A 27,902-nucleotide genomic window follows, 5' to 3' on the forward strand; every position below is an offset into this window, starting at 1 on the left:
CTATGACTAAGTAAGAGACGTCGTTCTATCCCGTCGTCTCGTCGAACCCTGTTGTCCTTGCACCAACGTGACAAGCCTACACCTTTGCCCAGTGCCGTTCTCTGCTTCTTTCATCTCTATGGTCAGAACGCACGTGACGCGTGAACCGATCTTCCCATTGACGCAAGTGCGCGCCGACGTCCGGCCTCTCACATGACCACAATTCTAGCAGTGACAAGATGGCGGCGCCTAGCTCTTGTTCTCTTTCCCTTCAGACCGGAGGCCGATATTGTCTGGTGAGCCGCATTCCGGCCCAACTTCGCTCCACCGATCTCCGCGCCTACTTCAGCCAGGCCGTCGAGGCCGGCGCCTTTTCCCGCTTCCATTACCGGCACCGGCCCGAGTGCGAAGGGCCAAGCCCGGGGCCAACCTGTTGTTGCCTGGTGGCGGTGCAGCCCGGTTGGGCCAGCCGTTTTGTCCGCATGTACTCGAGGAAGCGCTGGATCGACGCGCAGGGGGAAACGCTGCCCGGCCGCTGCCTCATTCGGAGAGTTCGAGTTTCCCTGGACGAAGGTATTAGTTGGGCGGATGGGGAGAAGAGAGCCCTCGGAAGAGTCTCGGTTTTCTTTCCGAGTCTGGGCCTTTGAAGGAGGGTTAGAAGAACTGACGATGGGGTAGCTACGGGTAAAAAACACCTGCCCGAATGCGAGCAAGTGCATATGCACGGTGGAATTCGCATTTTGATTTTCTTGTGTGGACCAGACAGTTGTGTAATGTAACCATCATTCAATATCCGTATATTACATTATCATTTATTTGTGTGTGTGTATGTATAAAAACCCAATGTCACAAGAGCTTACAAAGCTATTCATTTTATTTTCATAATTATGACCTTCTGAGGCCCCTGCCACACGGCAGGGGAAAAGCCCTTTAAAGCGCGGCTTTTAAAAGCCGCACCAACGTTGATACGGCTCGGCGGGATCCCACGATCCCCCGGCCGAGCCGCCTTTTCTCCCCGGCGCGATCAAACGCCGGAGAGAAAAGACAGCTCTAACCGGGAGCCGGCCGAACTGCGCATGCCTGAGCATGCGCAGTTCGTCTCCGGCCCGGGGTTGTGCTGGCGCAAAGACGCGCCGGCGATCAGACGCCCGGGAAGAGGCGCCTCGTCCATTTGAACCACCGAGGTAGGTGGTTCAGTTTGAGGCGCTTTTTCCCGGGAAAGGGACAGTTTGGCCACGGAAGCAAGACGCTTCCCAGATGTTGTGGTGTGATCGCGCCGGTTTGATCCGGCCCCAAACTGTCCCGTTCCCGGGCCAAATCGCCTCGTGTGAACGGGGCCTGTGATAGGTTTGTCTTATAGTGCCCCAAGATCAACCAGCATCACACACTTCTCTGTCAGAGAGGGAATCTGAACCTCTGTCTCCCAGATGTTGATGTGGCACTCTGCTCACTGTACTGAGCTGGCTCTTTGATACTACAGAATTCTTTTGTCAGAATCCAGGTGGTAATGATTACTGTAGTATAATGACAGGCTGTGTGCCAAGCGCATCATTTGTCTCCTTCATTGGATGCCCTGTGTGGGTGGATGATGACTGGCATGCTTCCTCTGTATGTGAGTAAGCTGACTCAAGTTTGAAGTACATGTATCAGGGCTGGCATCAGCATATCCTGAAGCAGGGGCTGCCAAGGTTCAGGTCTTCTGGTGAGGCCTGCTACCACTATCCTCCACCTGTTCAACTCCCCTGCTGCCCATCTATTTGTTCTGAGCCCTCCCTCTACCTATAGTCTAGCTGGTCAGGAAAGGGTGAGTAAGCATTTGGAGGACTAGAAACTGAGCAAGAGGGTGGGGAAAGGATAGTTAGGTAGTGGGGGAGGAGAATAGTGGGGAGGTGTGAGTGGCGGGGGCACAATGGCAGCAGAGGGAAAGGGGCCCCCAGGAACACTCTGCCCAGGGCCCACTGAAACTGGCTGTGGCATGTATACTTGGGCAAAGGCTATCATCCCTGTTTTAGTTATCTGTCACAGACCTGAAAATTTATATTGAAGCTTTGAGAATGGAGGAGTGTTCCTGAATCTTTCTGGGCCCTCTCAGTGACTTTCAATAGACCTGGATTCAGTTCTTCACTCAACTATGCAGCCCATTGCGTGAATTTGGGCCAGTCATACAGAAGCTGTTTATGGTTGTGTTGGTCCAAAAGAAAAATCCAAAAAACAATGAAAACTATCCATGTAACATCTTTTATTAGGACTAATCTAATGACACAAAACAATGGGTAATCTTTACCTGGTCTGTATCCTGGTTTTAAGATTATTTATTTATTAATTTATCAGATTTATATCCCACCCTCCCCAAATGGGCTCAGGGCGGCTAACAACAGAGGCAAATGCCATAACAAACAATTAAAACAGCATAAAACAATCAATAAATAAAGTGCGGTGCTCTTGATGTTAAATCTTATTACTCCAAGATGGTTTCCATTTATCAACCTAGCCTGACAACATAGGTTCTTCGGTCACTAGGCATTTTCCCAGGGCCGGCTCACTTATAGGTCTAATCCACCATCGAAGATGACAACTCGGTGGTGGCACAATGACGGCGGTGGCTCCTATGCAAAGGCCTGGCGGAAGAGCTCCGTCTTACAGGCCCTGCGGAATTGTGCCAAGTCCCGCAGGGCCTGGATCTTCTCTGGGAGCTCGTTCCACCAGACAGGAGCCGCTGCCGAGAAAGCCCTGACCCTGGTTGCAGCCAACGATGTCCTTGGGGCCTGGAACCACCAATAGGTGCTGCGCCCCCGACCGTAGTGCTCTTAGGGGAACATATGGGGAAAGGCGGTTCCTTAGGTACACTGGACCCTGGCCATCAGGATCACAGTGACTTGAGAAACCTGATGGCCCCCCCCCTTTTAGTTTGTAATGTCTGACCAAAATGAAAGGCTATGGGGAATTTGAAAGTTGCACACACGCTATGTATTGTCATGTCTGCCATAATAAAAAGTGAACTGTATTCCAGTCAGATTAACTTTCCTCACAGGGCTAGGAGGGTAAAATGGAAGAGAGGCAAACTGCATGTTGTCCACATAGAAGAACTGCCTTGTAAAACATAAAACTCTGCTTAGTCATATTATGAAAGCTGTCTAGGGATGTTTGAACTGGAAATGTGTGGAAGCACTTCTCTGATGTGTGAAATTACTAAACCATGGCTTAGAAGTTTTTTTGGAAAGTTATGTCTTTTATTTTGTCACCCTGTTTTCTTTGTCATCCAGTTGTATATTTTCTCATTCTCATAGATGTCAGCTCATTTCCATATAAAACCCAAAAGGAGCTCCACAAGAAAGTCTCAAGTGAAATTTTTACTGAGGATGATTTACAGCAGCTGCCTGAGTTGAACCCTCCTGTGTTTATGCCAAATGGGAATGTGGGTACCCCTTTGAGAGTCTTCTTGGAACTTATCAATGCCTGTCGCATGCCTGCCCGTGCCATCAGGAAACTGCAGTTGCAGTTCCCTAAAACTGCCTCCTCTCGCAGATATGGAAATGTGCCATTTACGTATGAAGAAACCGAAACTGTTGCCGAGGAGGAATGGGTTTACACAGCTACTGGAGAAGAGATAGCAGAAGGGGAGCCCCTGCTACAAGTAGGAAGTGCTACTGTAAAAGATGACAAGGAAGACAGAGATTGGGAAGATCTGGAGAATGAAGCAGCAGCAGAAGACAACTGTCATTTGGATGAAGTAAGTAGTTTTTTCTTCCGGAGGTGAAGTCAATATTACTCATTTTTAGAGACGGTATTTTATTGCATTTAAGGAGGGGAAAGTGTTTGCAAGTCCCTGTTTGTCCTCTGGCATGCTGCCTATACATGAGCACATGAAGCTGCCTTCTCCTCAGTCAGATCCTTGGTCTATCAGTATTGCTTACTTTGACTACAAACAGCTTTCCAGGGATCTCATGCAGAGGTCTTTCATATCATGTGGTTCTTTTTAGCCTTTTGGGGATTGAACCTGGGATCTTCTGCATGCAAAACAGATCTTGTAACACAGATCTTGTAATAGCCACCTCCCCACCTGTACCATATAAATATGCACATGTGTGTATGTGAAGCTGCCTTATAACAAGTTGGACCATTGGTTGTTTAACGTCAGTATTTTCTACTCTGGCTGACAGCAGCTCAGGTAGAGGTCTTTCCTGTCACCTGATCCTTTCAACTAGCAATGTTGGACTTGAACCTGGGACTTTCTGCATGCAAAGCAGATGGTCATTCACTGAGCAGTGGTCCCACCTTCACACAATTCTGAAATCTGCTTTAATCCCCCAGCTTCATTCTCCCATCCCTGCTGGCTAAATGGCTTCTGAAGTCCACCACCAGCTTTTCACACTGCCTTTCAGATGACCGACTAGAGGATACCTGTCAGTCTATCAAGGCAACTTCCTAACCCCCATCCCCCACTTCATCCAAGGCGCATACGTGGTTCTTCCCCTTCATTTTCAACAACCCTGTGAGGATGAAATAGTGTGGCTTTGACATCTGGAATAGGTCTTAGAATATAATGCCTGAACCAGGAGAATACTTAAAGGGCTTTGTTTTCTTTTGAGCACAGGATCTTCCTCACCCTGTTTGAAACCAATGTTTGGGTCTCATGATAAAGGAAATCCAGTTGGCAATACCCTATATGCTGTGAAAGGGTGAGGGTGGGATAAGTAGTTAGCAAAATTAAGACCTGCACCTGAGCTTCCTGTGTGCAGATATTTGGTGGTGTGGGGAGGTGGACAGTTTGCCGTGAGCTGGTTCCAGTGGTTTTTCCAGAGCTCAGAACAATCAGAATGGAATTAGGGAATGAAGGGGATTGGGACAAACCTTTCTGTCATTCATCTCTTTCTATCCCCTCCCCGCAATCCCGCAGGACAGTGATAGATGTGAAGAGTGGGAGCGGCACGAGGCTTTGCATGAAGACATCACCAGCCAGGAACGCACAAAGGAACGTCTGTATGAGGAGGAGATCGAGCTGAAGTGGGAGAAAGGAGGCTCTGGGCTGGTCTTCTACACAGATGCACAATATTGGCAAGAAGAAGAGGAAGGAGGTGTGACGCTGCCTGAGACATTCTGGCTTGGCTTCTGCCGCAGTGATCCTGTTTTACCTTTGCCCTGTCTCTGTGGAGCCTCACCCAGCTTGAAGGGGAACCTCATTAATGACATGTGCAAAAATACTAAAATAGGTCCATACTGTTAGAGCCTGTCTCCTGCCCGTTCCCTTTTTGCCATCTTTTTTAGAGCTTGGCTACTTTTCAATGCACTCCTCCCCTGCTCCCTTCCATAGGTCACTTTCTGTGCATTTTCTGCAGCATCCAGCCTGCTGTCATTCTTTTGCCCCTGGTGCCATTAAGATTTTCAAGATGGCATTGACAAGGGGAAGCTCTTTGCCTTGTTTACTTTATGTATTAGATTTTTCTACCAATTTTCCAAGAAGCTCAGGGCAACATGCATAACTCCACCCATAGTTTTTTCCTGGTGACAGCCCTGTGAGGCTAAGCAAAGTGAGTAAGTGGCTAAGTGACTATCATAGCAGAGGAGGAGGATTTGAATCCAAGGCTTCCTGGTCATAGTTCAGCATACTAACCATTGCACTGCCTCTTTCTGTTTACTGCTGCAGCAAAACCTGCAAGGGGTTACCAAAGGCAGGCACCTGCAGTTTCAGAGCAGTAAAGCAAGGTCTTGTCTCTGCTTGGCCCATTGCCTGTATAGGCAGACTTTTTGTACCCAACATAGTTGAAGGAATATGTATTTACACAAGGACACTGCTGAAGATTGTCACCAAATGGGGTAGAAATAAGGAGCCATAGAGGTCTACGGGCTTATGTGTGGTGCAGAGAAAGTGGTTTAAATGGTTTTTTGTCCCTCTCCCATAATGCTAGAACTTGGAGGGGAGGGGGTAACCCTGTGAAACCAATTGGCAGTAGATTCAAGGAAGTACTGCTTCAAACAACAAGTGGTTGGCTTGTGTAACTCACTGCTGCAAGATGTAGTGCGGAACACTGGTTTAGATTATTTAAAAGTTGGCTGTGCAGATCTGTCCAGGTCTGTCATTGGCTGTTAGGCACCATATCCAGAAGCAGAGTGTTTCCCCTTGTCAGATGCTGCGGTGGAACAACAGAGGAGGGCTGTTGCCAGAGGTCCCTTCTTTTGGGCTACCCTGTGGCATCTGATTGGCTGCAAACAGTGGGGATTCGAACCTGGGTCTCCAAGATCCTATCCCAATACTCAAAACAGCTACAGCACACTGACTTAGTGTTACACCACCTAGCATCAGCCTCAACTGCGTAATGCTATATTTCCATCCATAAGGATTAACGTTTTTTATGAAGCTGAGTTTTGGGGGTGGGGGGTGGTGAATTCTGTAGTCAGCGTTCAGAATTCACACAGCTTTGGGTGTGCAAGGGCTTGACTCAACCTTGATGTAAAGCCAAGTCTGGTGAACTGAAATGTACCTTTTTGGGCCTCTCTTTGGGCAGATTTTGATGAGCAGACGGCAGACGACTGGGATGTGGATATGAGCGTCTACTATGACAAAGGTATTTGAACCATCAGTTTATTACAGCAGGAGTGAGAAGAGATGTTAGACCAGTGGCTATCTGATTGACAAGCTTCAGCCGAGAGCTTGGCTTGCCCTCCTGGCAGGGTTACAGCTCTTAACGTCTTGGCTTCCAGTGGCCTTCCAGGCACTGTTCAAGGTGTCATATTTATTAGTATGGGATTTTTAATCACCCTGCTTTTGATTATGGCTAGTTTACCAAACTCTGGTATTTGGTATGCATTTATTTACAACTTTTGTAGTCCACCTTTCTCCAAAGAGTATCAAGGTGGATTAAAATATATTAAATAAGAATAAAACCAGTATATAATAATATGGAAACTGACAAAAAAGGACCCCCTAAGAGTTATGTCCTTATATATTTTGTTGATGGAGACGAGGGGGCTTTCTTAAATTCCTCTGCTAAGTTCTTCCACTGGAGCTCTCAAACTCTGAATCTGTACTGGCTTCCCACACTTGAAAAAGCTAAGGGCAGAACAATTCCCTGTAGGCTTCCCTCTTTCTAGCTTGTCGTAAAACCAGTCTCGGCATAGACTGTTGGAGATCTTTTATGGACAGTTGTTAAGGATTGAATCTGGGGCTTTCAGCACATGTGCTCTTCTCCCAGCTATGGGCTCTCCCCTTTCTATCTTGATGGCATTTGTGGCTTGTGGTACAAAATGATGTCGAATTTCCCTTCCTTCCAGATGGGGGTGACAAGGATGCTCGGGATTTGGTCAAGATGCGGTTTGAACAGAGGCTCCGGGATGGTCTGGAAGATGGGTCTGTTTTGGGACAACAAATTGGAACCTTTGAAAAATATACCAAGGTAGGAACAGCGATTGGGGTGTGTTTTGATTTTACTAGCAGAAGAAAACCTAGCAGATTTTGAAGAACATTTTAAAAAATTAAAATGTTAAAAGGGCACAGTTAAAAAGGACATGGTGTTCTGGTTTGAATACATGCTTGTTATATAAAGGGGAGGTCAGCATCCTGTTCTATCCCAGAAGAATTAACATTGCAACCCGTCTTCATCTGGCTGCCACCCTTTTAAGCCTCTTTGGTGAAGAACTTGGTTCATGTTCAGTCAATAATTGGCTTACTTAGAGATGTTTCCCCACCACCACCAGGGTATTGGCAGAAAAGTGCTGGAGAGGCAGGGCTGGACTGAGGGTCTCGGCTTGGGCAGCAGCAATTCAGGGATGACCGAAGCACTCGACAACGAGGGCCAGAATCCCAAATGCAAGAGAGGCTTGGGGTAAGTACCGCTGGATCCTGTCTTTCTCTGAGGTACAACATGAGAATAAAGGTCGAGCCAGCTTGCCGTAGGGGCTAGAGTGTCTGGGAGACCTGGGTTCATATCCCTGGTCTGCCAAGGAAGCTCACTGTGTGACTCACTCTCAGCCTGTGCTACCTCACAGGGGGGTAGTTGTGATGATAAAATTGAGGAGAACAATGGTGTAAGATGCTTTGGGCTCTCCATTGGAAAGAAAAGTGGGGTATAAGTATCTCAAATGCTCACAGCTAGATTCGAGTCCAGTAGCACCTTAGAAACCAACATTTGGGGGGATGTAAGTTTTTGAGCATCAAAACTCCATCACGTAACAAAATCTTGTTGGTCTCCCAGGTTCTACTGGACTCAATTCTAGCTCTTCTACTGCAGACCAACGTGGATGTCCTGAAACAAAAATTTTCAAATTTCCCTAGTTAAAGAAAATGTGGGGAGAGTCTTGTAAAATTCAGTTGTAATTTTCACAAGTAGGGCTCCCAATGATGTGTATTGCTTATGTTTCAGCACTGGCATAAGCCACATGTTGTTAATGTTAAGGGCTGCCAGTTGCCTAAACATATGTGACCCATATTGAGTTACTGAGAACTTCATCCTAGCTGCCCTGAAGCCTTCAACTTGACATTCAGCATAAACTGGGTGAATCAGTGTGCAAATAGATTAATTGGACTGTTTTCATCTGCCTCTGTCAACTGAGTCTTTGCAGAATTTGACAAAGTTTGATGTGATGAGTGGGCAAGAAGATCAAGGGCAAGGTGCTGGGCATATGGATAACTAAAAGAGCCAGATCAAACACCCAGGGAGCCCGGGAGCCACCTGGGGCCTAAAGCTTCCTCTCTTCTGCTACACCCCAAAGAACCCCCACTCAGGCCATTGGTAGACAGTGCTTCTGTGCTGTCAGATTGCTGTCTGGAGCCCCAGGGACTGAATATTCAAAACTAGTTTCTGAGTCAGGAATGTAGAATTGTTCCTTTCACTATGACATTTGGTTAAGGAGCGAAATGTCATTGAGACAAACAGCCTTGAAGTGATGCCACTCCGTGTTTGAAGACTTTGTTCTCCTTCATTCAATTTCCTTTAGGTACCACGGTGAGAAGCTCCAGACTTACATCAAGCCCAAGAGACCTTGCAGGGACAACCACATTCTCATCTCCACCATTTATGATGACCCCCATCCTGTGGACGCAGGGGAGCAGCTGCTCCGGCGCCCGCTGACAATCAGCATGAAGTATCGGCAAGACGTGCCGTTTGTCCATGCTGCTCACAGTGTGCATCACAGCTCCAGTTCCTCATGAGATGCACAGTGGCCTGTCAGCAAAGACTGGTGTTTTGGGAACTTTGTGTCTTTTTCTTTTCAATTAAGTTTATATTAAAGAAAACAATACACATAGTCTTGTAGAATCCTGTAAATTAGTGGGCCAGTGCTCATTAAAAAAATCCAATTTTAACACATGTTTCACATGATCCTTCTTTCATTCTTTTCTAATAAGTCCTTTTTGATAAGAGTGGCAAGTTCCAAATTCATGGCACTAAGGTTGGATTCTTTGATTTCCAAAGCCTTGTTAGACATATTTGTGCTGCAGTCATTGAAGATGTAAATGGTTCTCTTCTTAAACAATTCTGACAGGAGCCCCTTGAGTTCCAAGATTGTTCATACACAAGGCCCTTTTTATTATGGTTTATGGTCCCCCCAAATCTGAGCAAAATGTTACTGTGTTGGGGTTTGCTTTGAAGGCTAGGCATACAGATGTGTGTTTATGGATCACCACAGCCTCTGTAGGTTTTACAGATTCTGCCCTGTAGCAGTTCAACATTAAATCTAAACTTATCTTTACCAAAGGAATATCCTCTGTAATCCTTGCAATTTGCAAAGGCCCTCTTGTTTTCAGCATGAAATAGATGGGATAATATGTGAAAATGTTGTGTTACAGAAGGAAGGGGGGTGATAGTGTCTTTCCTTGCTGGCAAACTCCCTTAGACCAAGGGTTCCCTAGAAAGCATGCTGGTAACCAGCCACCACCAGTCATGGACTTCATGACATCTAAACTGACCTGCTGAGAAGGTATTCTCCTAGCGCTGTCCTAGAGAAACAACAAATTGACAGGGTAGAAACACTAGAAAATACCTTATAACTAACTATGTAGCACCTCTGCGATCTAGCATGTGAGAAGAGATTAGGAGAAATATCCCTGAGAAGTAAATTGCACTAAGCAAAACCAAAAAATTTCTTTATAAAAATGTCTATTAGAAAAGAGAGAGAAAAAGGGCAATTGGATTCACAAGAATGGTGGGGAAAGGACAGAACAAAAATACAGGGAAGGCACACAGCACAAATATTTTCAAATAAAAGGCAATAAAGTTGGACAAACTCCGCTAAGTACACATTACCTAGGCTACAGAGGGTTTGTCAAAGCATGTGCAGAGTTCCTTGCAGTAACAAGATGCTGGAGGAGTCCTCAGCCCCTACCCACTCTCCTGTGGAGCCCAGTTTCCACTGAAGACAAGGGAAAGGTCCAGATATTTATGGTCAATGCAATGGGATCTAAGCCAGCTTCTATGAATGGTTAGCTGATTTAGCAAATCTCATGCAAAACCCCATCTCTGATGTCAGAGGCTACTGCTACCAATCAGAGACTTATAAAATATAGTCCCACCTCCATCAAGCATCTGGTAATGGCTCTGAACGTTCATGAGAAATAGGTGGTCTGACCCAAACCAGACTGTTCTTTGTCCAAATGGGCTTAACTCTGACAGAGTCAGCATGCGAGATTTGTAGTTGATTGTGAATCTGAGAACAAGTCTACCTGGTGAAGATCCTGTGCTGTCCACTAATACTGGCTCCTTGAGCTGCTGGTAGAATACTCTACTTAAAAGAGTTGTGCCATCAGCCTAAATTCTTTGGTATCATGTGCTCTCTTCTCTCTTGAAACTGATTGAAGGAATTGCCCAGAATCCTGAAGCCACCATCTGCAGTCTTCCAGCTGCCTGTCCAAAAAGGATGATGTTATTTGCACAGCTTCAGGACATTTTAAAAGCTCTTCTATGAAACACTGAGGACTAGAAACATGGATTTAAAAGAGTTGTTATATCTAGTAGTACAGCACTCTATGAGCAGCTGGGAGTAACAATTCTAGAAGCCTCTGGAAAGGTCGTTTCTGATTTCAGATGCCCCAAGTCTGCACCTCCTTCCATTGAGTACAGAGGCTGCCATCAGACACCAGTTTTAGCAATTATTAAATGTGAATGTGCCTGAATCCAGCTTACTTCTAGGCTTGTTGCTCCTCCTTGTGGAGAGCATGGTAAAGGAATTCTAGCGTATGAGTATCCCATGTTGTATGAATGCAGGCTTAAGCAAGGTTCTCCACGATTTCTAAACCAGATTTAATCCATGTTTGCCAAATTTATGCACTAAGTTGAAACCATTTTTAAAACCTGGATATTATCTTAATCATTTGTCGGATTCTAGGTCTAATACTTACTAAATACTTAAATGCTAGTGGAAATTTCAGTTTCATGCTTAATGTTGGCTTGGTGTGCTGTACTGTCTAATGTGACCAGCATCTCTTAATACTTTCAAAGGCTTGTTTACATTATTATTCCCACAGTTCTTGGCCCCCCAGCTGTTTTTCCACTTTGATTACGTAAATAGTTCTTTGAATTTTTTTAAAAAACAATTCATTTAAAGTATTTGTAGTACCCAGGTTTTTATTCAAAGTTCCTTTACAAAATAACATGTATGGGGTGTGAAAGACAGGGAGAAAGTTAATTCATTTGAATTGTGTGTTGGAGGAGGGTTTTACGGATACCGTGGACTGACAAAAAGACAAATGAGTGGGTTCTAGATCAAATCAAGCCTGACCTCTCCCTAGATGCTAAAATGAGTAAACTGAGGCTATCGTACTTCAATCCCATTATCAGAAGACGAGTCACTGGAAAAGAAAATAAGGCTAAGAAATTTGAGGGCAGCAGGAAAAGAGTCAGACCCAACATGAGATGGATTGACTCAGGTAAGGAAGCCACGGTCCTCAGTTTGCAAGACCTGAGCAAGGCTGTTAACGATAGGACATTTTGGAGGACATTAATTTATAAAAGGGAAAGGTTTCCCTTGCTCGAAAGCTAGTCAAATCCGACTCTAGGGGGTGGTGTTCATCTCCATTTCCAAGCCGGAGATCCAGCGCTGTCTGAAAGCTTCTCCGTGGTCATGTGGCCAGCATGACGAAACACCGAGACACACAGAATGCTGTTACCTTCCCACCAAAGCGGTACCTATTTATCTACTTGCAATTTCTTGCTTTTGAACTGCTAGTTTGGCAGGAGCTGGGGCCAGAGATGGGAGCTCATTCAGTCATGTGGTACTAGGGTCTCAAACTGCCAAACTACAGAACTTCCAGTCTGCAGCTCAGCGTCTTAACCTCTGAGCCCTTGACGGCACTTAACACACACACACACATACACATAGTACTAACACAGACTAAACATTTCAGATGCACTCTTAAAACATCCTGGATGTGGACACTTAAAAGAACATAATGTATAGAGTGGCTAGGGTTGCCAACCTCTAGGTTAGGGTTGCCAGTTCCCTACTTCTTCACAGCTGGGGGCTCCAGGCTTCTCTCCTGGATGTTCCTGCACGCGCCACGATGACATCTCCCAAGTGACATCATCGTGCTACGCATGTCACAGGGGGCGTTCTAGTGTTTGGCCAAAAACTCTATGGTCACCATAGAGTTTTTGGATGAATGCTAGAGAGTTCCCCCTGCGACGTGCCTAGTGCAATGATGTCATCTCCAGGTGACATCATTGAGCTGGGCACATTGGATCTGCGTAGCTCTTCGGGGGTGGGGCTCCCCCCACCAGCCAGCTGGACCTCAGGGGCCAGATCGAGGGGTCTGAAATCAGGAAAAACCCCGCCCCCATTGGGGGTATGGCAACCCTACTCCTGGTGGACCCTGGAGTTCTCCTGGAATTGCAACTGATCTCCAGACTACAGACATCAGTTCCACTGGAGAAAATTGCTGGTTTTGAGGATGAACTCAGCATCATACCCTGCTGAGGTCCCTCCCCAGGCCCTACCCCCAAACTCCAGGAATTTCCCTACCTGGAGCTGGCAACCCTAGGAGCTGGCTCATGTTGACAACTAAGTGGCAGAGTTTCTTCTACTAATCAAATGGAGGACAATTTCCACGCTAATTTGGCCAAGTAGGATTCAGAAATAGTTGTAATTTCCTTCTGTGCCCTCCTGGGGGCGCGCAAAACCGGAATAAGTTCCATCTTCGCCACTTCTTCCCCGAGAGGGCGCTCCCTGCCTACTTTATAGTGAGGTCTTTCAGAGTCCCCAAGTGCGCCTGGGATCTTTGTAGCGTCGGCCTCCTGTTTCTGCACGGACTGGGACAACGATGGCATGTTAGGCCTCTCCCCACAGAGATACTGAAGGCTAGAGCGGTACCGCTCTGCGACTATGGAGACTCATGGCCAATTTTTACCCGAAGCGCGCCCTATATAGCCTTTTTTGTCGTCGTTGTTAGTGTGCGTGAGTAAAACAAGTCTATGTGGCAGCTACTTGGGAGAGGTGAGTTGTGTTTACTCCGGCTTCTTCTTGCCGCCTCCCCGCCCTTGTGTGGGTTTTTTTATTTGTTCCCCCGTTCGTTTAATGGCAACATAACGCCTTTCCCTTGAGCGTTAATATGTTCGCAAGGTGGCCCTGTGTGGAATGCGTTTATTTCAACTCGCGTGCCTTTTCATATGCCTTCCAGCACTTCCATTGGGTTCCCACACACAGCTGTGAGCCCCATTGAGCCCCCACAAGTAGCCTCTTCGGTTTATGCCATTTCCGTCTCCCCTTCAGAGAATGCTTAAGCCGTCTCAGAAACTACTGGAGAAAATCCCAAAGAAATCGGAAGTCTCCCGGACAGAATCAACCATCACAACAATAGAGATTATACTTAGGTTATTGTTTATTTAATATATATTCTGCTGCTGCTCTGACAACACCTAAATGTTTTAACAGGTGGGTCAGAAAGCCAAGAAGGAGGAGGTGGAAATAGGTGAACTGTGCAAAATATAGGCTTTGACAGCTGCAAAATGTGAGAAACGACGATGGTTATCGCAGCCTGTTTTCAATGATGAAATGTATTGATAAATTTGAACAATGGAAAGTTTATACTTTATGAAATGTATGAATGTGTTCCGCATTGCTAGATGCGAAATTCTCTTGTGTTTTATGTTGGAGAGGTGGGAAGTAGCATGGAGAAATTTTACAAGTGGTTTTGTAAAGCAGATCCCATTAATAAAAATGTGGTGAACACTGCTGCACTGCTTCAAATGGAGTTCTGTGTTGGTGTGAACTAGGAATGGTGCTTGATGCGAATGGTGCATTGTACAGCCCTTTCCTTTCAGTCCCTGTGCAATGCTAAGCAGAGTCATTCCCTAATACGTCCTTTGAAGTCGGCTTAGGACTGCAGTGTTAATATCTCAGTTGCCAAGCAGGGAGGGACTGGATTGTTTAGCTATATTGTAAACTCCTGGCATCTTATATGTATGAGCTGTTTTGGTGTATCTTGTTTATCAGTGTGGGCAACTACACCCATTGAGCATTGTGTGTGTCTATGCCTCTTAAGATGTTTTGAATGTGCTTCTTAATATAGAGAGTAAATGTAGCTCCACTCTCTAGGCAGCCAGAACTGGCTGTATTATCTGAAGCAATGGAAAAACATGAATCCGAATTTTCTGGAAAATCTTCCAATGCCCTAAATAGGGAGCAATTTGATTATAGCAATATATAGATTATATATATTTATTTGGACATATATTTAGTAAACAACATTTTAAAAGCACCAACGTCCATTTTATATCTGAATAGCAACAAATACTTGAACTGAAGTAGGCAAAAAATGTTTTAAATGTTTCTACGTAAACAAACTGAAAGGTAGATGTGGCAGTTTTTAATAGGAATCATACCTGTAAAAATTAAAGACAACATAGCATGTACTTCTCTTATATTGTTTAAATTAAAAAAAAAATACCAAAGACCCCGAAACCTGTTGACATACTAATTTCACCACACCCATGATATGCTGCAAACATGGTTGTCTACTCATCCGTTTCAACACTCTTGTTCATGGATGTCTCTAGGATATCTCTTCATGTGCGTTACTTGTTCAATATCAGATTGGAGGTTTCCATCATTTGAAGGGAAATGTATACATAAGAATTTCAGCTTTGATTTGAATTTCACCTGCATAGCCAATCCAATGAAATCATAATTTGATTTGTTAAAATTAGGACTGTGGTATGGATTTGTGGTTTTATCCTACCCCCATCCCTATTTTGCAGATCAATAAAACATCCATGTGCTCCCTCACACGATTTCTAGGTATAATCACCTGGGGGGGGGGGGATTCATTGCAGCTTGGAAACTGCCAAGATTGCGTAATACTGTATTGGCAATTACATCCATTCATTGTTATTCATTTTATGAAATGCTAAATCTTTAGAAATGGAAAATTTTCCACTTTGTGTCTCTAAGCTAGCTATGTTTTTTCTCTGAGCAGTGTATGAAATGATCCATGTGAACAAGTGTTGCTCTTTGCGTTGCCCTTTTATAGGAGGAGAAAGAAACACCGGCCATGTCAAAAAGCCACAAGCAGTCTTCACTGGCCTTTGGGCAGACAGTGATTGGACCTCCTGGATCAGGGAAAACAACGTACTGTCTTGGCATGCAGGAATTCCTTTCTGCAATTGGGCGCAAGGTAGCGGTGGTGAATCTGGATCCAGCCAACGAAGGGATTCCCTACCAGTGCGCTGTGGATATATCTGAGCTGATTACCTTGACTGATGAAATAGAGAACTTGAAACTGGGACCCAATGGTGGCTTAAAATCTATTGCATGGAGTATCTAGAAGCTAATTTTGACTTGCTGCAAAAAAAACTGTCTCAGTTTAGGGGCCATTACTTCTTGTTTGACTGCCCAGAACAGGTAGAACTTTGCACCCAACATAGTTCACTGACAAACATCTTTGCCCAGCTTGCCAAGTGGAACTTCAGGGTATGTATGGGATGAACAATAAAATAAATTAATCTGTTAAAGCTTTTCAGGGTGGAGGGTGCAGGAAGCGAAAATTTCTGGAGGCCGAGCTGCAAGGTAGAATTGATCCCAGTACATGTTACCAGTTGTGGTGTGGTATCATTTGAAACTGCAAATCGTGTGTATAAAGTGGTTCAGGATATATGAATTATACCATTACAGATCCTCTGTTTTTAAGGATTGTGTAGGCTAGTGAAAATTGCCACCAACTGCAATGGTGAGATGCTTCCACACCATAACATTACCAAGTAGTACCTTGCCATAGAGATTCATGGGTGAACTGGAGCCCCTTAGGTTTTCTTTCTTCCATCTTTCATGTCCAAGGATGAGCTTCCTTTGTAAACCTTCCACACCCGCCCTGCTGTTGGTCTTGCTCAGATTCAGCCTTAGCTGGCTTGACTGCATCCGCTGTCCTCTGATAGCTTAAGTGCTGGAGATTTGAAATAGGACCAGATCCAGTGTGGTTTAATGGTTAGAATGTCAGACTAGTGTTCAAATCTCCACTTAAACAGAGCTCACTGGGAGACTTTGGGCTGATTGCTCTCTCCACAGGATTTTGAGCAGGTAAATGAGAGCGGGGAGAACCATGTAAACCCAAAGCCTTTATCTCTCTCAAGGAGGTGCTGGAGGACAACATGGAGCCTTTATGCCAAGAATGAGTCAATACCACTCAGGCAGGGCCAGGCCCTGCAAACTGGTCATCAACACCTGGAGAGTAGTTTCAAAGAAGGAGCTTATACATTCAGCAGGGTGCCTCTGTGGTTCAGTGTTGCCTTCAGAGCAAACATCAAGGCAGATAGAGGGGTTCAGGAAACTACTAGCCACGATGAGTAAAGCGAATCTACGGCTGCGGTCACACGGAGCATTAGCCACGCTACAGAGACGGAAGATAGGCGGATTTTCCGGGCGCGATCAAACCGCAACATCTGGGAAGCGTAGAGCTCCCATGGCGAACCCGAGGCTTCCCGCCAAAGATGCACCGTAAAAAACTAGTACCTCCGAGGTACTCGTTTCCGGAAACTGCGGGGCAAGAGCGGGCGTCTGATCACGTTTCCGGTGGTAGCTCGTGGCATCCAGCGCCCAGCCATGTCCCGTCGCGAAAAGGTTTTTTTTTTTCAAGTCTCCACGGGATGCGCACAAGCACCCAACGGCGCATGCGCACACTTCGGTTTAAAAAAACACAACCCCCGCCACGCCGCTTCTTTGCTGCGCTGCAGGATTCATATACGATCGGCACCTCCCCCCGACCCACGGGACGTCAGCTGGACGTTTGATCCGGCAGCCGTGCGGTAGTTCGCTCCGGGGCAAACAGCCATGCCTCCCCCCCCCCCGGCGATATCCGGCCCATGTGACCGGGGCCTATATGTTCCGTGGCACTAAACCTCTGAGAACCACGGTTAGGAGGCAAGTAAACACCAACGGGTAGGAGGGAGGGCCTCAGCCTCTATGTTCTGTTTCTTGAGCCTCCAGGGCAACTGGTTGGCCACTGTGCGAGAAAGAATGCTGGACTAGATGGCCTGATCCAGCAGGGCTCTGCTTATGTACTTAGAACGTTGTCCTGGTGTGTCTGCGTAGCAATTGTATAATCAACAGCTTGAATACAGGTGGAAAAGTAGGAAAACAGGTGTGGGAGCTGGCATCCAGATTTGATTTGGATCTTTTAACTCTGTGGTCTTGAGACAGGCTGGCATCCTGCATGCCCTTAAAGATGCAACAGTTGCCTCAGACATTAACAAACCTAGCTTCTCCCAGCTGGCTTTCTTTGGCTAGGATTGGCAGTGCACACCCAGGGCAGGGGGAGGAGTTGCCTACCATCCAGCATGAGTATCCTTTTGCTCCAGTGGGTAACAAATAAATCCGATCCAAAGAAAAGGGCCTTTGGCGGGCCAGGCTGTGATTCTGTGCCTGAACTGGCAGTCCCCCAACTCAGAGAGAATAAATTCAGGCTTCATGGATGGACCTGCTTTAACTGATCTGCTGTCTTGATGAGGGGATGCAGAAGGACTCTTGAAAGCTTGAGTGCAGTGACCAAACTGTAAGAACTCCATTCACCATATAAGCCAGTGTAGTGTAGTGACTGGAGTATTGTCTTTTTTAAAAAAATAATTTATTTATCATTTTCCATTACAAAAAAGTAAACAAAATATACAATCTTTACAACACATTTTTTGGGAGTTTTCCTTATATATTTTGCTTTATCCATCTATCTATTTTTTGCCATCTTTTTTTGAATATTTTTTCTTCTTTTCCTGCTAGTATCATATTTATCTTATCCATTTCTTTTATTTCCAAAATTTTCATAGTTAATTCTTCTCTGTTTGGTATTCTATCTGATTTCCAACATTTCGCTATAAGTATTCTAGACATAGTCAATATATATAGTATCAAACATGAATCGTTATAATTTATCCCATCTGGTAACATATTGAGTAGATATACTTCTGGTTCTAACTTTAGATCTATTTCCGTTATTTCTAATATTGCTTGTTTTATAGTTTTCCAAAATTTATTTATCTTTTCACATCTCCACCATATGTGATAATATGACCCAATGTTTTTTTTACATCTCCAACAATTCCCTGAACTGCTTTTATAGCACTTAGCGATCTTTTCAGGAGTCCAATGCCACCTATAGCACATTTTAAAGATATTTTCTTTATATGCTGTGGCTCTTAATAATTTTGTTGATTTCCACATTTTTAACCATTTGTCTAAACTTATATTATGCCCCAAGTCTTTCATCCAGGCTTTCATACATGGTTTTATTATTTCCTCTTGCATCTCATTACTTAATAAGAAGTTATATAACTTCTGTATCATTTTGTCTGCTGATGTGACTGGAGTATTGTCGTAGGATCTGAGAGACCCAGGTTCAAATCCCTGCTCTGCCGTGGGAGCTTACTGGCTGACCTTAGACCTGTTTTAGCCTAATCTGCCTCACAAGGTAATATGGAGAATGTTATAAGTGACTTTGGGTCCCCATTGGGGAGAAAAGGGCAGTATAATTGAAATAAATATATAACCATTTCCTAGACAGGTGCAAAGAAATCCAAAGGAAGTTTTCTGATCTGTAATGGGCCAATTACTTGGAACAGATCCCTGTTTGCCAAGTCCTCAGCCATTCTGGAGGAGCTTGGCTTAGGTTGTACAATAAACAGTCAGAACCAGGAGATCATGACATCACCTGACTTTCGAAGCTATGCTAGACTCCCAACGCTAATGTGGTTTCTGTGTCTGAAAAACAAGGCACAGCAGCCGAAAAAGCAGGTACAAATTACTGCCATTTCCCCACTTTGAAAGACATACCTGTTGTTGGCTGAAGATACACAAATCATCTAGCTGGAATCAATCGGGAAAAAACTATGTGGACTGGATGCCTTGGCCAGCCACTGTCAGTAAGGCCGTGGGTACCAAATTCTTTGTTTACTTGCTCTGTAGAAGAACAGTGAAAAACAGGGGGGACAAAGTTGTACCAGCAAAGTACTTTGTAGCTACGCATTCCTGATAAATCATGGTTTGCTTGATAGTATCCTTTCTAGAGTTTAAGTAAAAGAAGTTGTATAGAATTGAGGGTTGTCTCTGTGTGTGCATCCTTTGCTGTTCTCTTGTGATAACCAGCGAGACAGCTCCAAACTGGAAATATTTAATTCTCTCTCTCCCCTCCCCTCCCCTCCCCCCCCACCTCATTTCTTTTCTTTTTAATTCGTTTTAGCTGGCTGCTGTTCACTTAGTGGATTCTCATTACTGCACAGACCCCGGCAAGTTCATCTCCGTTCTCTGCACTTCCCTCTCCACCATGCTGCACGTGGCACTGCCCCACATTAATGTCCTCTCCAAAATGGACTTGATTGAACAGTACGGGAAACTAGGTGAGAACTGGTGTGAGGTGGTTTGAATGGCCCGGAACAGGTGGATGATTCTTCTTAACTAAAATGCCCTTGAGAGGGCAGATTTAGTTCAAAATGTGGCTAATCTGATCCTGTGGCCTGCAACGGGTTATAGCACAGGGGTGAGGCATACCTTTGTCAGGTTCTATAGTCAGATCACACCACACAGCGCTTCATAAGAAGTATTCTGTTTATTGGTGGTTCATAACTATGACACTTGAATGGTTTTTGTCAGGAATGGCCCAAAGCAGCAGGGCCCCCAAAGTGATAGTTGTTTCAAAGCACACACACACCCCATTACAAGCATAAGCCAATAAGCATTGTGCATGACCCCACAAGCAAGAGAAAGAAAAGTGAGTGGAAGAAAGTGAGCCGTTCGTTCCCAGCAGGTCAGGAGCAGCTGGAAGCCCAAGGTCAAAAAGGCATACACAGGTAACAACCCAGACAGGAGACATTGTTAGTGTACCAGGAGAGAGGATCACTCCCCACACATTCCGAAGACATGGCAGTGTTAACTGACAACCTTTTATATTCATAAAGTTCCAAGTTTTGTCCTTGACACCCCAGTTTAAAGGATCTTGCCATAGCAGGTGCTTGGCCAGACCTCTGCCTGGAATGGACAGAATGGCTGCTGATAACAGAAGACAGCCCTGGGATAGATGGGCCATTGGCCATGTTTGGGAAATGATTACAGAACCTGTGTGTGTGTGTGTAACGTGCTGTCAAGTTGCAGCCAACTTATGCTGGCCCCAGCAAAGGGCTTTTAAGGCAAGTGAGAAGCAGAGGTGGTTGACCATTGTCTTCCTCTGCAGAGTCTTCCATGGTGGTCTCCCATCCAAGTACTGACCCTGCTTAGCTTCCAAGATCTGACGAGATCAGGCTATACCATGCCCCCTCCTGTCCTTTCAGAACCTTTAAAGGTGGCAAAATTGAGCAAAAGCTGTGGATTCCTGAGCCATTCCATTAGAAGAGTGGATGAGCTTAGCCCAGCAAAACTAGTAAGCCCTCGTTAACCCCAGCTACTGCAGTTGTGAATGGTCTTTGTACTCAACGGCGTTTGAAATTTTACAGAATCATGTCTGGAACTGGATTTCTTGCATTTGGTGTCTTTTTCTGACCGTATTGTTTACAGCTCTTTCTTTTCTCTGCACCATGTGTTTTTGTCAATTAAGGATCTACCTTCATGCATCTGTAGAAGCGAGCTCTAGTCTGTGAAAGGAAGAAAAACATGTTAGTCATTAAGATGCCACAAGCTTTCTCTCATAGAATTGGCACACACACACCCCAGCCTCTAATGCCTATATACAAGGCAAAAAACATGGAACCAGTGTAGTGTTTCCTATGCTGAGCAAAGGTTGAGCTGTAGATTTTCTATCTATGGGGTGCTTGTTAAAAATGCGAGAGAACCACTTAGGGATTGCTGTGTGCCCAGGTTGCCTTGAGGAGGCAGAAATATGGCAGTCAAAGATAAAATCTGCACCTTTTGCCCTTGCATGTCTTGGGAGAATGCAGCTTTAGTAAATAAACCCTAAAGATTTCTTTTCCCCTGTTCACCTGCCTTGCAGCCTTCAATCTAGATTATTACACAGAGGTTCTGGATCTTTCCTATCTGTTGGAACACCTGGCTTCAGATCCCTTCTTCAAGAACTACCGTCGGCTGAACCAAAAGCTTGTGGAAGTGGTTGAAGATTACAGCTTGGTCTCCTTTGTTCCCCTCAATGTGCAGGTAGACGAGTCTGTTTTGGGAACATGCGTCTGCCATGCATCAAAAGCTGGTTAGGCCGGGTTTTGTTTGTGGACTGCTGATGGCAGACTTCCTTCTGCTGGAAAGCAAATAAGTAATTTTTGGGGTTCCGTCTTTATCTCCTTTTCAGATTCTCTGTAATATGTTGCTACAGCGTTTAAATGATCATGGTGAAAAGTACTGGGTTTGATACATCAGGACACGGACCATGACATCGGAGAAGACGCATTTATTAGTACTTGACACGTGGAACAGAAACTAATGGCCGGCTGGCCAACTTTATACAATTGTGGAGGGACCCCCCTAGGTCCTATTGGCGGGTTTAAACTTCCCGCCAATGTCCCTATTGGCTCCTTACTTGTAGTTCAGGAGCCTAGTCCCTATTGTCTTCTGGATTGAAGCTCTAGCTGCCTCTGGCTGGCGTCAGGCAGTATCAGAAGACATAACTCATGGGTTGGATTCTGTTTATACAGTGATATTCCATCCCTCCTCCAAGGAGCTCAGAGCAGCATAGATGATTTCTTCCTCCTTTTTGCCGTCACAACAAACCGGTGGGGTAGGTTAGGCTGAGAGAGGGTGACTTGCCCAAGGTCAAAAAACAAGCTTCATTGCAGAGTGCAGTTCTGAACCTGGCTCTCAGGTCTCAGTTGGATACTGTAACCACTGGCCCACACTGGCTCTTGGCTTTCTCCTGTGAATCCGTTTCACTTAACAGGAGTGCCTTCAGCTGGCCAAAGGAGCCTCTGGTGGAAGAGGTGTGTTCCGCCAGAGGGCAAGGCCACCACTGCTGGAACTAATGCATTAGCTCTAGTCCTGTGGTGGTGCAAAGTGCAGTCAAGTGGCAACTCCATAGGGGTTTCAAGGCACGAGATGTTTTATTTGTTTATTTATTTATTTATTTATTTATTGGGATTTTTACCCCGCCCTCCCCGCAAAACGGGCTCAGGGCGGCTTACAAGGGGAAAGCCCATATAAAACAGGATAAAAGCAATGAAAACATTAATAACAATTAGTCACAACAACAATAATATTCAGTTGAAAGCAGGATGGTCCCCAAAAATATACAGTGATGGTAAAACAGTTCTCTGGGGATGATGTTGTCCTGTAGCTGATCCCAAGCAAATAAGTCCGATAATATCGATCGCGCAAAATTGTGGCAGATCTTCCTGGGCCATCCTTAGCCCCGATGTTGTGGTGGTGGTAGTGGCTGCCCCTATGTGAAAGCCTGGCGGAAGAGCTCCGTCTTGCAGGCCCTGCGGAACTGCATAAGATCCTGCAGGGCCCTGATCTCCTCCGGGAGCTCGTTCCACCAGGCAGGGGCCACCACCGAAAAGGACCTGGCCCTAGTCACGGCGAGGTATCTAGTCCTGTAGGTTTTACTAAATTAAATAAACATACAGTGTGCGATGTGGCTCAGAGAGAAAGCCGTGAAGTAGGATGTCCCCAGTTCAAATCGTTGTTCTGCCATGAATTTGCTAGATGGCCCAAGGTAAGCATCCTCTCTCTCAGCCTTGCTTTCCTCCATCTGTAATGTGGGATAATAATAGTGGTCTGTCTTACAGACTGCTATTATGGGAATAATTTAAGATGATATCTGTTTGAAGTTATGTGTTGTTTTAAACTAAAACTCAGGAAGTGGTAAACAAATGGTTTTTTTAATTACTGAGACTCTGCAAGCAAAATCAAAGAGAAATGCATAAGGAGCTGCAGAGTTAAAACATACTGGAAGAATTTTTAAAAGGGTTCCTTTTTGAGACATTATTCCAAGGAAAGAATTAAGGCACCATTATTTAGATATTTATACTCTGCTTTTCACCCAGATGGGGAACCCAAAGCAGCTTATGTATCATTCTTTCCTCCAGTTTATCCTTGCAACAACCCTGTGAGTTATGTTAGGCTGAGAGAGTAACTGGCCAAAGGTCACCCAGCAAGCTTCCATGGCAGAGTGGGGATTTGAACCTGGGTTTCCTAGATGCTAGTCCAGTACTCTGACTGCTACACTAAACTGGACTTTCTGAAAGAGTCTGAAAGAAAGCATCGTGTTGATGCAGAACACAGGGAATGCTCAGTGTTTAATAAGAAGTGGGGGACTTGCAAGGACTCATGGGAGGCAACTCATTTTCCCCTCTACCACTATTTCCCCCTTCCCTGAAGGGCCCCGTGGATTCTCCCCTTTTCCTGCTTCCTTTTCTCCTTCATGCCCACCAGCCAACCTACCTTTATTTGCTCCTTTTTCTTCAACTTTCCTTCCTTCCCTCCTGCAGCAGCTTCTCCCTGGGAAAATTCTGTGTTGTGCTGACCACAGGGGACAGGCCTGGTTGTGTGGTGGAGAACCTGCAAGGACTTGTGGGGGGGACACCTCACTTTCCCCTGTGTCCCACTCTCCCACACAATTTCCTTTTTTCCTTCTCCTGGCAATACCTTCATCTTTCTTTGCTTCATTTTCTCCTTCCCACCCACCAACTTTTTATCTGCCCCCCCATCTTCAACTATATTTATTTACTTCATTTATACCCCACCTTTCTCCACAGTGGAGACCCAAAGCAGATTTACAGCATTCTCCTCTGTTCCATTTTATCCTCACAAGAACCCTGTGAGGTAGGTTAGGCTGAGTATGTGTAACTGGCCCAAAGCCATCCAGTAAGTTTCCACACCAGTGTGGGAATGCAAACCTGTGTGTCTTAAATTCTGGTCTGAAACTGTAACCACTACACCATACTGGCTTTCGTAGGGTGGCCACCATTGAACAGTAGGAAGCAGCCAGGTTTAGGTGAGTCATGCAAGTCATGTGGTAGCAAACTGGGCAGTGGTTGTTGCCCGGCCCCGATGAGTCCTCCTTCTCGGGCCATAACAGCCCTGGAAAGGGCCCTGCCCCCTCCTCCTGCTTGTTACTAACAGAAACCAAGGCTTGAAAGTTGGCAGTACTGTTGTGGTCACCTAGCAACAGCTACAATGCCCACTGAGAGGGCACTCATTACTTAAGAAGAAGAAGAAGAGATTGGATTTATACCCCGCCCTTCACTACCCAAGGGAGTCTCAGAGTGGCTTACAAAGTTCTTTCCCTTCCCCTCCCCTCAAAAGACACCCTGTGAGGTGGGTGGGGCTGAGAGAACTCTGACAGAAACTGCTCTTTTTCAAGAACAGCTGTGCCAGAATTATGGCTTGCCCAAGGTCATCCAGCCAGGTGCAAGTGGAGGAGTGGGGAATCAAACCCAGTTCTCCCCGATTAGAGTCCGCGCTACAAGTTGTCCTTTTATCATCTGGGGCGGGTTACTCTAATGTGTGTGTATGTGTGTACATATGGATATGTTTCAGATTTTTTTTGCAAAGGTGGGGCATTTTTGAAGTTTGGCGTAAGTCTGTCTGTGGCCCCAGTCTCCACATTTAACTATCTGCAGATGGGGCCATGCTGAAAATTAAGATATATTGATAGGAATATAATAAGAATACAAGGCAGCATCATTGAAACGAACCGACTGCAGCAGTTTTGGAGGAGAGAGCCAGCTGTAGGCAGTCTGGTCAGCATGGCAACTGGAGGGTGGGGGAACGAAAGAACTGTGACAGCAAAGGAAGTGGTTATTAAATGATGGGACAACAGCTTGGTGATGGGGACCTGTTGACAGTTCGCATATCCACGTTCCTTTGCATGATGACTGCAGAATCAGGAAGGGTAATGCGCATGTACAAAATGAGCCATCACAGCCCAAGCTCTCCACATTGAGATTTCTTGTCCCACCAATAGAATGCCTTTATGGTGACATCTTTTCACACATGACAAGAAGTCAAGTCACAGTCTGTGCCGATGAACAGTTGGATGGCACATTGGGGGAGTCATGCAGCTTTGTGTGTCTGTCCCTCTGCCCAGGACAAGGAGAGCATGCAGCGTGTGATGCAGGCAGTGGACAAAGCCAACGGCTACTGTTTCGGCGACTCGGAGCAAAGAAGCCTTCAAGCCCTGATGTCTGCAGCCGTGGGAGCCGATTTCCACTTCATGTCGTATCCTTCTCATTCATCCTTCCTCCCCATTGCTCAGAAGTTGGATTTTTATATATATATACACACACACACACACACACACACACACACACTCAAGTGGTTAAGACATTGAACTGCAGGCTGTGGAAGGTCAGTAGTTCAGCAGTTCGAGACCCGAGTTGCCGCATGATGGAGTGAGCTTCCGTCTCTGGTTCCAGCTCCTGCCAACCTAGCAGTTTGAAAGCAAGAAATTGCAAGTAGATAAATAGGTACAACTTCGGTGGGAAGGTAACAGCGTTCCGTGCGCCTTGGTGTTTAGTCATGCCGGCCACATGACCACGGAAACGTCTTCGGACAGCGCTGGCTCTTTGGCTTTGAAACGGAGATGAGCACCGCAACCCTAGAGTCGGATTGACCTGGCTTTCGATCAAGGGAACCTTTACCTTTTATATATATATGTGTGTGTGTGTGTGTGTGTATGTGCCTCGGGAATTAGCAGTCACAGGGGGTTGGAGAAACCTCCACACAAAAAATTTTGAGGGCCCATTTTCTACCAGAAGGGGCAAGGGCATAAGTCCAGTGGTTGAACACCTGCTTAGCATACAGAGGTCTCAGGTTTGATCCCTGGCCCCTCTGCTGAGATGGTGCTGGGTTTCATGACCCAGTCATTAAATACTGCAGAAGGCAGGGTCATGTCTCTTGACAGGGTCTGCAACTATGGTGACATGCTGCAATACCTTTAATAGTGCTGGGGAAGGGGAGACATTTGGGCAGCTGCTGTTTGTCATGTCAAGCTGTGAATGGGTGAATGTTTTGTAAGCAGAAGGTTCAGTCCCTGGTCACTCCTGTGAAAGGATCTGAAGTTACAAGTGTTGGGAAAGACCTTTCTCTAATGGACACTCAGGAGAACTGCTGCCAGACAGAAGAGACAATATGGAACTAGATGGACTGGCTTGGCTGGCACGGCACATGCTCTCGACTCCAGAAGGTCCCAGGTTTGAGTCCCAGGAATCAAAAACAAAAGCCTTTTTTATTAAGGTCAGCCAAAATAACACAACTCAGTGCACAAGCTTTCAAATTCTCCAGAATGTTTTGTCAAACTGCATGTTTTGTTTTGTTTAAAAGAAGGGGAGAGAGATCTTTCAGGCCATGATACCAAAGTTTTCTTTATCTGTATTCTGTGCAGAATGACCCAGGGTGTGGTTAACTGGTGTCAAGCTGTACCTCTGGAAGCTGCCCAGTTGCAAACAGAACAGCTGGTAGTTGATCTAATTAACTGAATCAGTAGTAGCATTAATTGTGTTATTAATATTGTAGTCTTGAATATCGATACAAGAAAGAATGCTGACTCCATTGCCTCTCTTGTGCAGAGTGCCTGCTATGTGTGCATCAGCTGAGCTTCCTGCTTTCTCCTTAATTCCCAAATAACCAGCACCCTGGCAGTCCAGGAGAAATACATCCCACCACAAGAGAGCACTGTGAAGCAGGAAGACATGGACATGTAGTAATGTGCTTGCAGCTGCCAGCAGGCCACCGAGGAAGGATAACTTGGCCTGGTGATGAATGATGTGTTTCTTTGCAACAGGGGGAGCAATTTCAGCCTGGTCCTCTGTGTGCAAGAAGTCTACCAAACTGGCTGTCACCAAGTACATCACCCTTTTGGGCTCCTTCCGGATGAGAGGCACAACTTCTAGATGTTTCTGGTGCAGTCAGGAGCCTTGGCAAGCAAGAGCAGGCAAGCCCAAACTTTCCTCTCAGGAGGATGCTAGAACTTGGAGCATATTTGTAACTGACCAAAGGACAAGAGAGAGTATGGCAAGGCTTTTGTGAGGCCCAGATGTAAGTTGGAGGAGGCTGTAGTCCCAATCAAATCTCCCATTAAAGGGAAAGCAGCTTCGGTTGCTAAGAGGCAAGTTTCTGTCAGAGGCAACCCAAGTGACATCTCCGCTGTTGAGCAGTATGGAGACCTCAAAGAATTGGTGACTTTTCTTCTCCTCTTATCTCTCTCTCTTTTGCTGCCAGTAATGCTCCATCTCCTTTAGGCCTTGTGAAAGTGAAGCAAATAAAAGCACTTGACAGCACAGAGGAGAGCAAATTCCATCTCCCCCCCCTCCCCGGGTCTGCGCCTTTTTTATATACGAAAAAGCTGTGTTGGCTGCTAAATAAAGGAATTTCCATGCTGTCCGCTCCTAACTGGTTATGTGTGTCTGCCTGGATGGCAAGCCTTTCACTACTGCGGCTGCCCCCTTGCTTTTAAAATAACACTATAAAAAGAGGGAATTTCTGGAGGTCAGACTTTCACCCTGCAGTGTTGTGGTGTTACCAAGTTCTATGCCACTGTTCCAAGACTGCAAAAATATAAATCAAATCCAAAGCCTTTTATT

At 45.6% G+C, this 27,902-nt stretch overlaps 2 protein-coding genes across 2 annotated transcripts; both read left to right on the forward strand.

Moving 5' to 3' along the window:
- The first annotated feature begins 205 nt into the window (after positions 1-205).
- GPATCH3 (G-patch domain containing 3) lies at positions 206-9,124 on the forward strand. Its single transcript, XM_015409432.1, has 7 exons — positions 206-552; positions 3,267-3,709; positions 4,877-5,054; positions 6,483-6,542; positions 7,249-7,370; positions 7,672-7,799; positions 8,911-9,124. The coding sequence occupies exons 1-7, from the start codon at positions 219-221 to the stop codon at positions 9,122-9,124; spliced, it is 1,479 nt and encodes a 492-aa protein (XP_015264918.1). The 5' UTR covers positions 206-218.
- A 4,082-nt stretch (positions 9,125-13,206) lies between these two features.
- GPN2 (GPN-loop GTPase 2) lies at positions 13,207-27,701 on the forward strand. Its single transcript, XM_015409437.1, is given in 7 exon segments — positions 13,207-13,394; positions 15,432-15,703; positions 15,706-15,873; positions 19,625-19,781; positions 21,365-21,525; positions 25,409-25,539; positions 26,951-27,701. Coding segments are annotated over 6 exon segments (939 nt in total). The 5' UTR covers positions 13,207-13,394; positions 15,432-15,454; the 3' UTR covers positions 27,024-27,701.
- Positions 27,702-27,902: the final 201 nt, after the last annotated feature.

This window comes from Gekko japonicus, unplaced genomic scaffold, assembly GCF_001447785.1.
Source record: "Gekko japonicus isolate JY-2015 unplaced genomic scaffold, Gekko_japonicus_V1.1 scaffold800, whole genome shotgun sequence".
NCBI lineage: Eukaryota > Metazoa > Chordata > Lepidosauria > Squamata > Gekkonidae > Gekko > Gekko japonicus.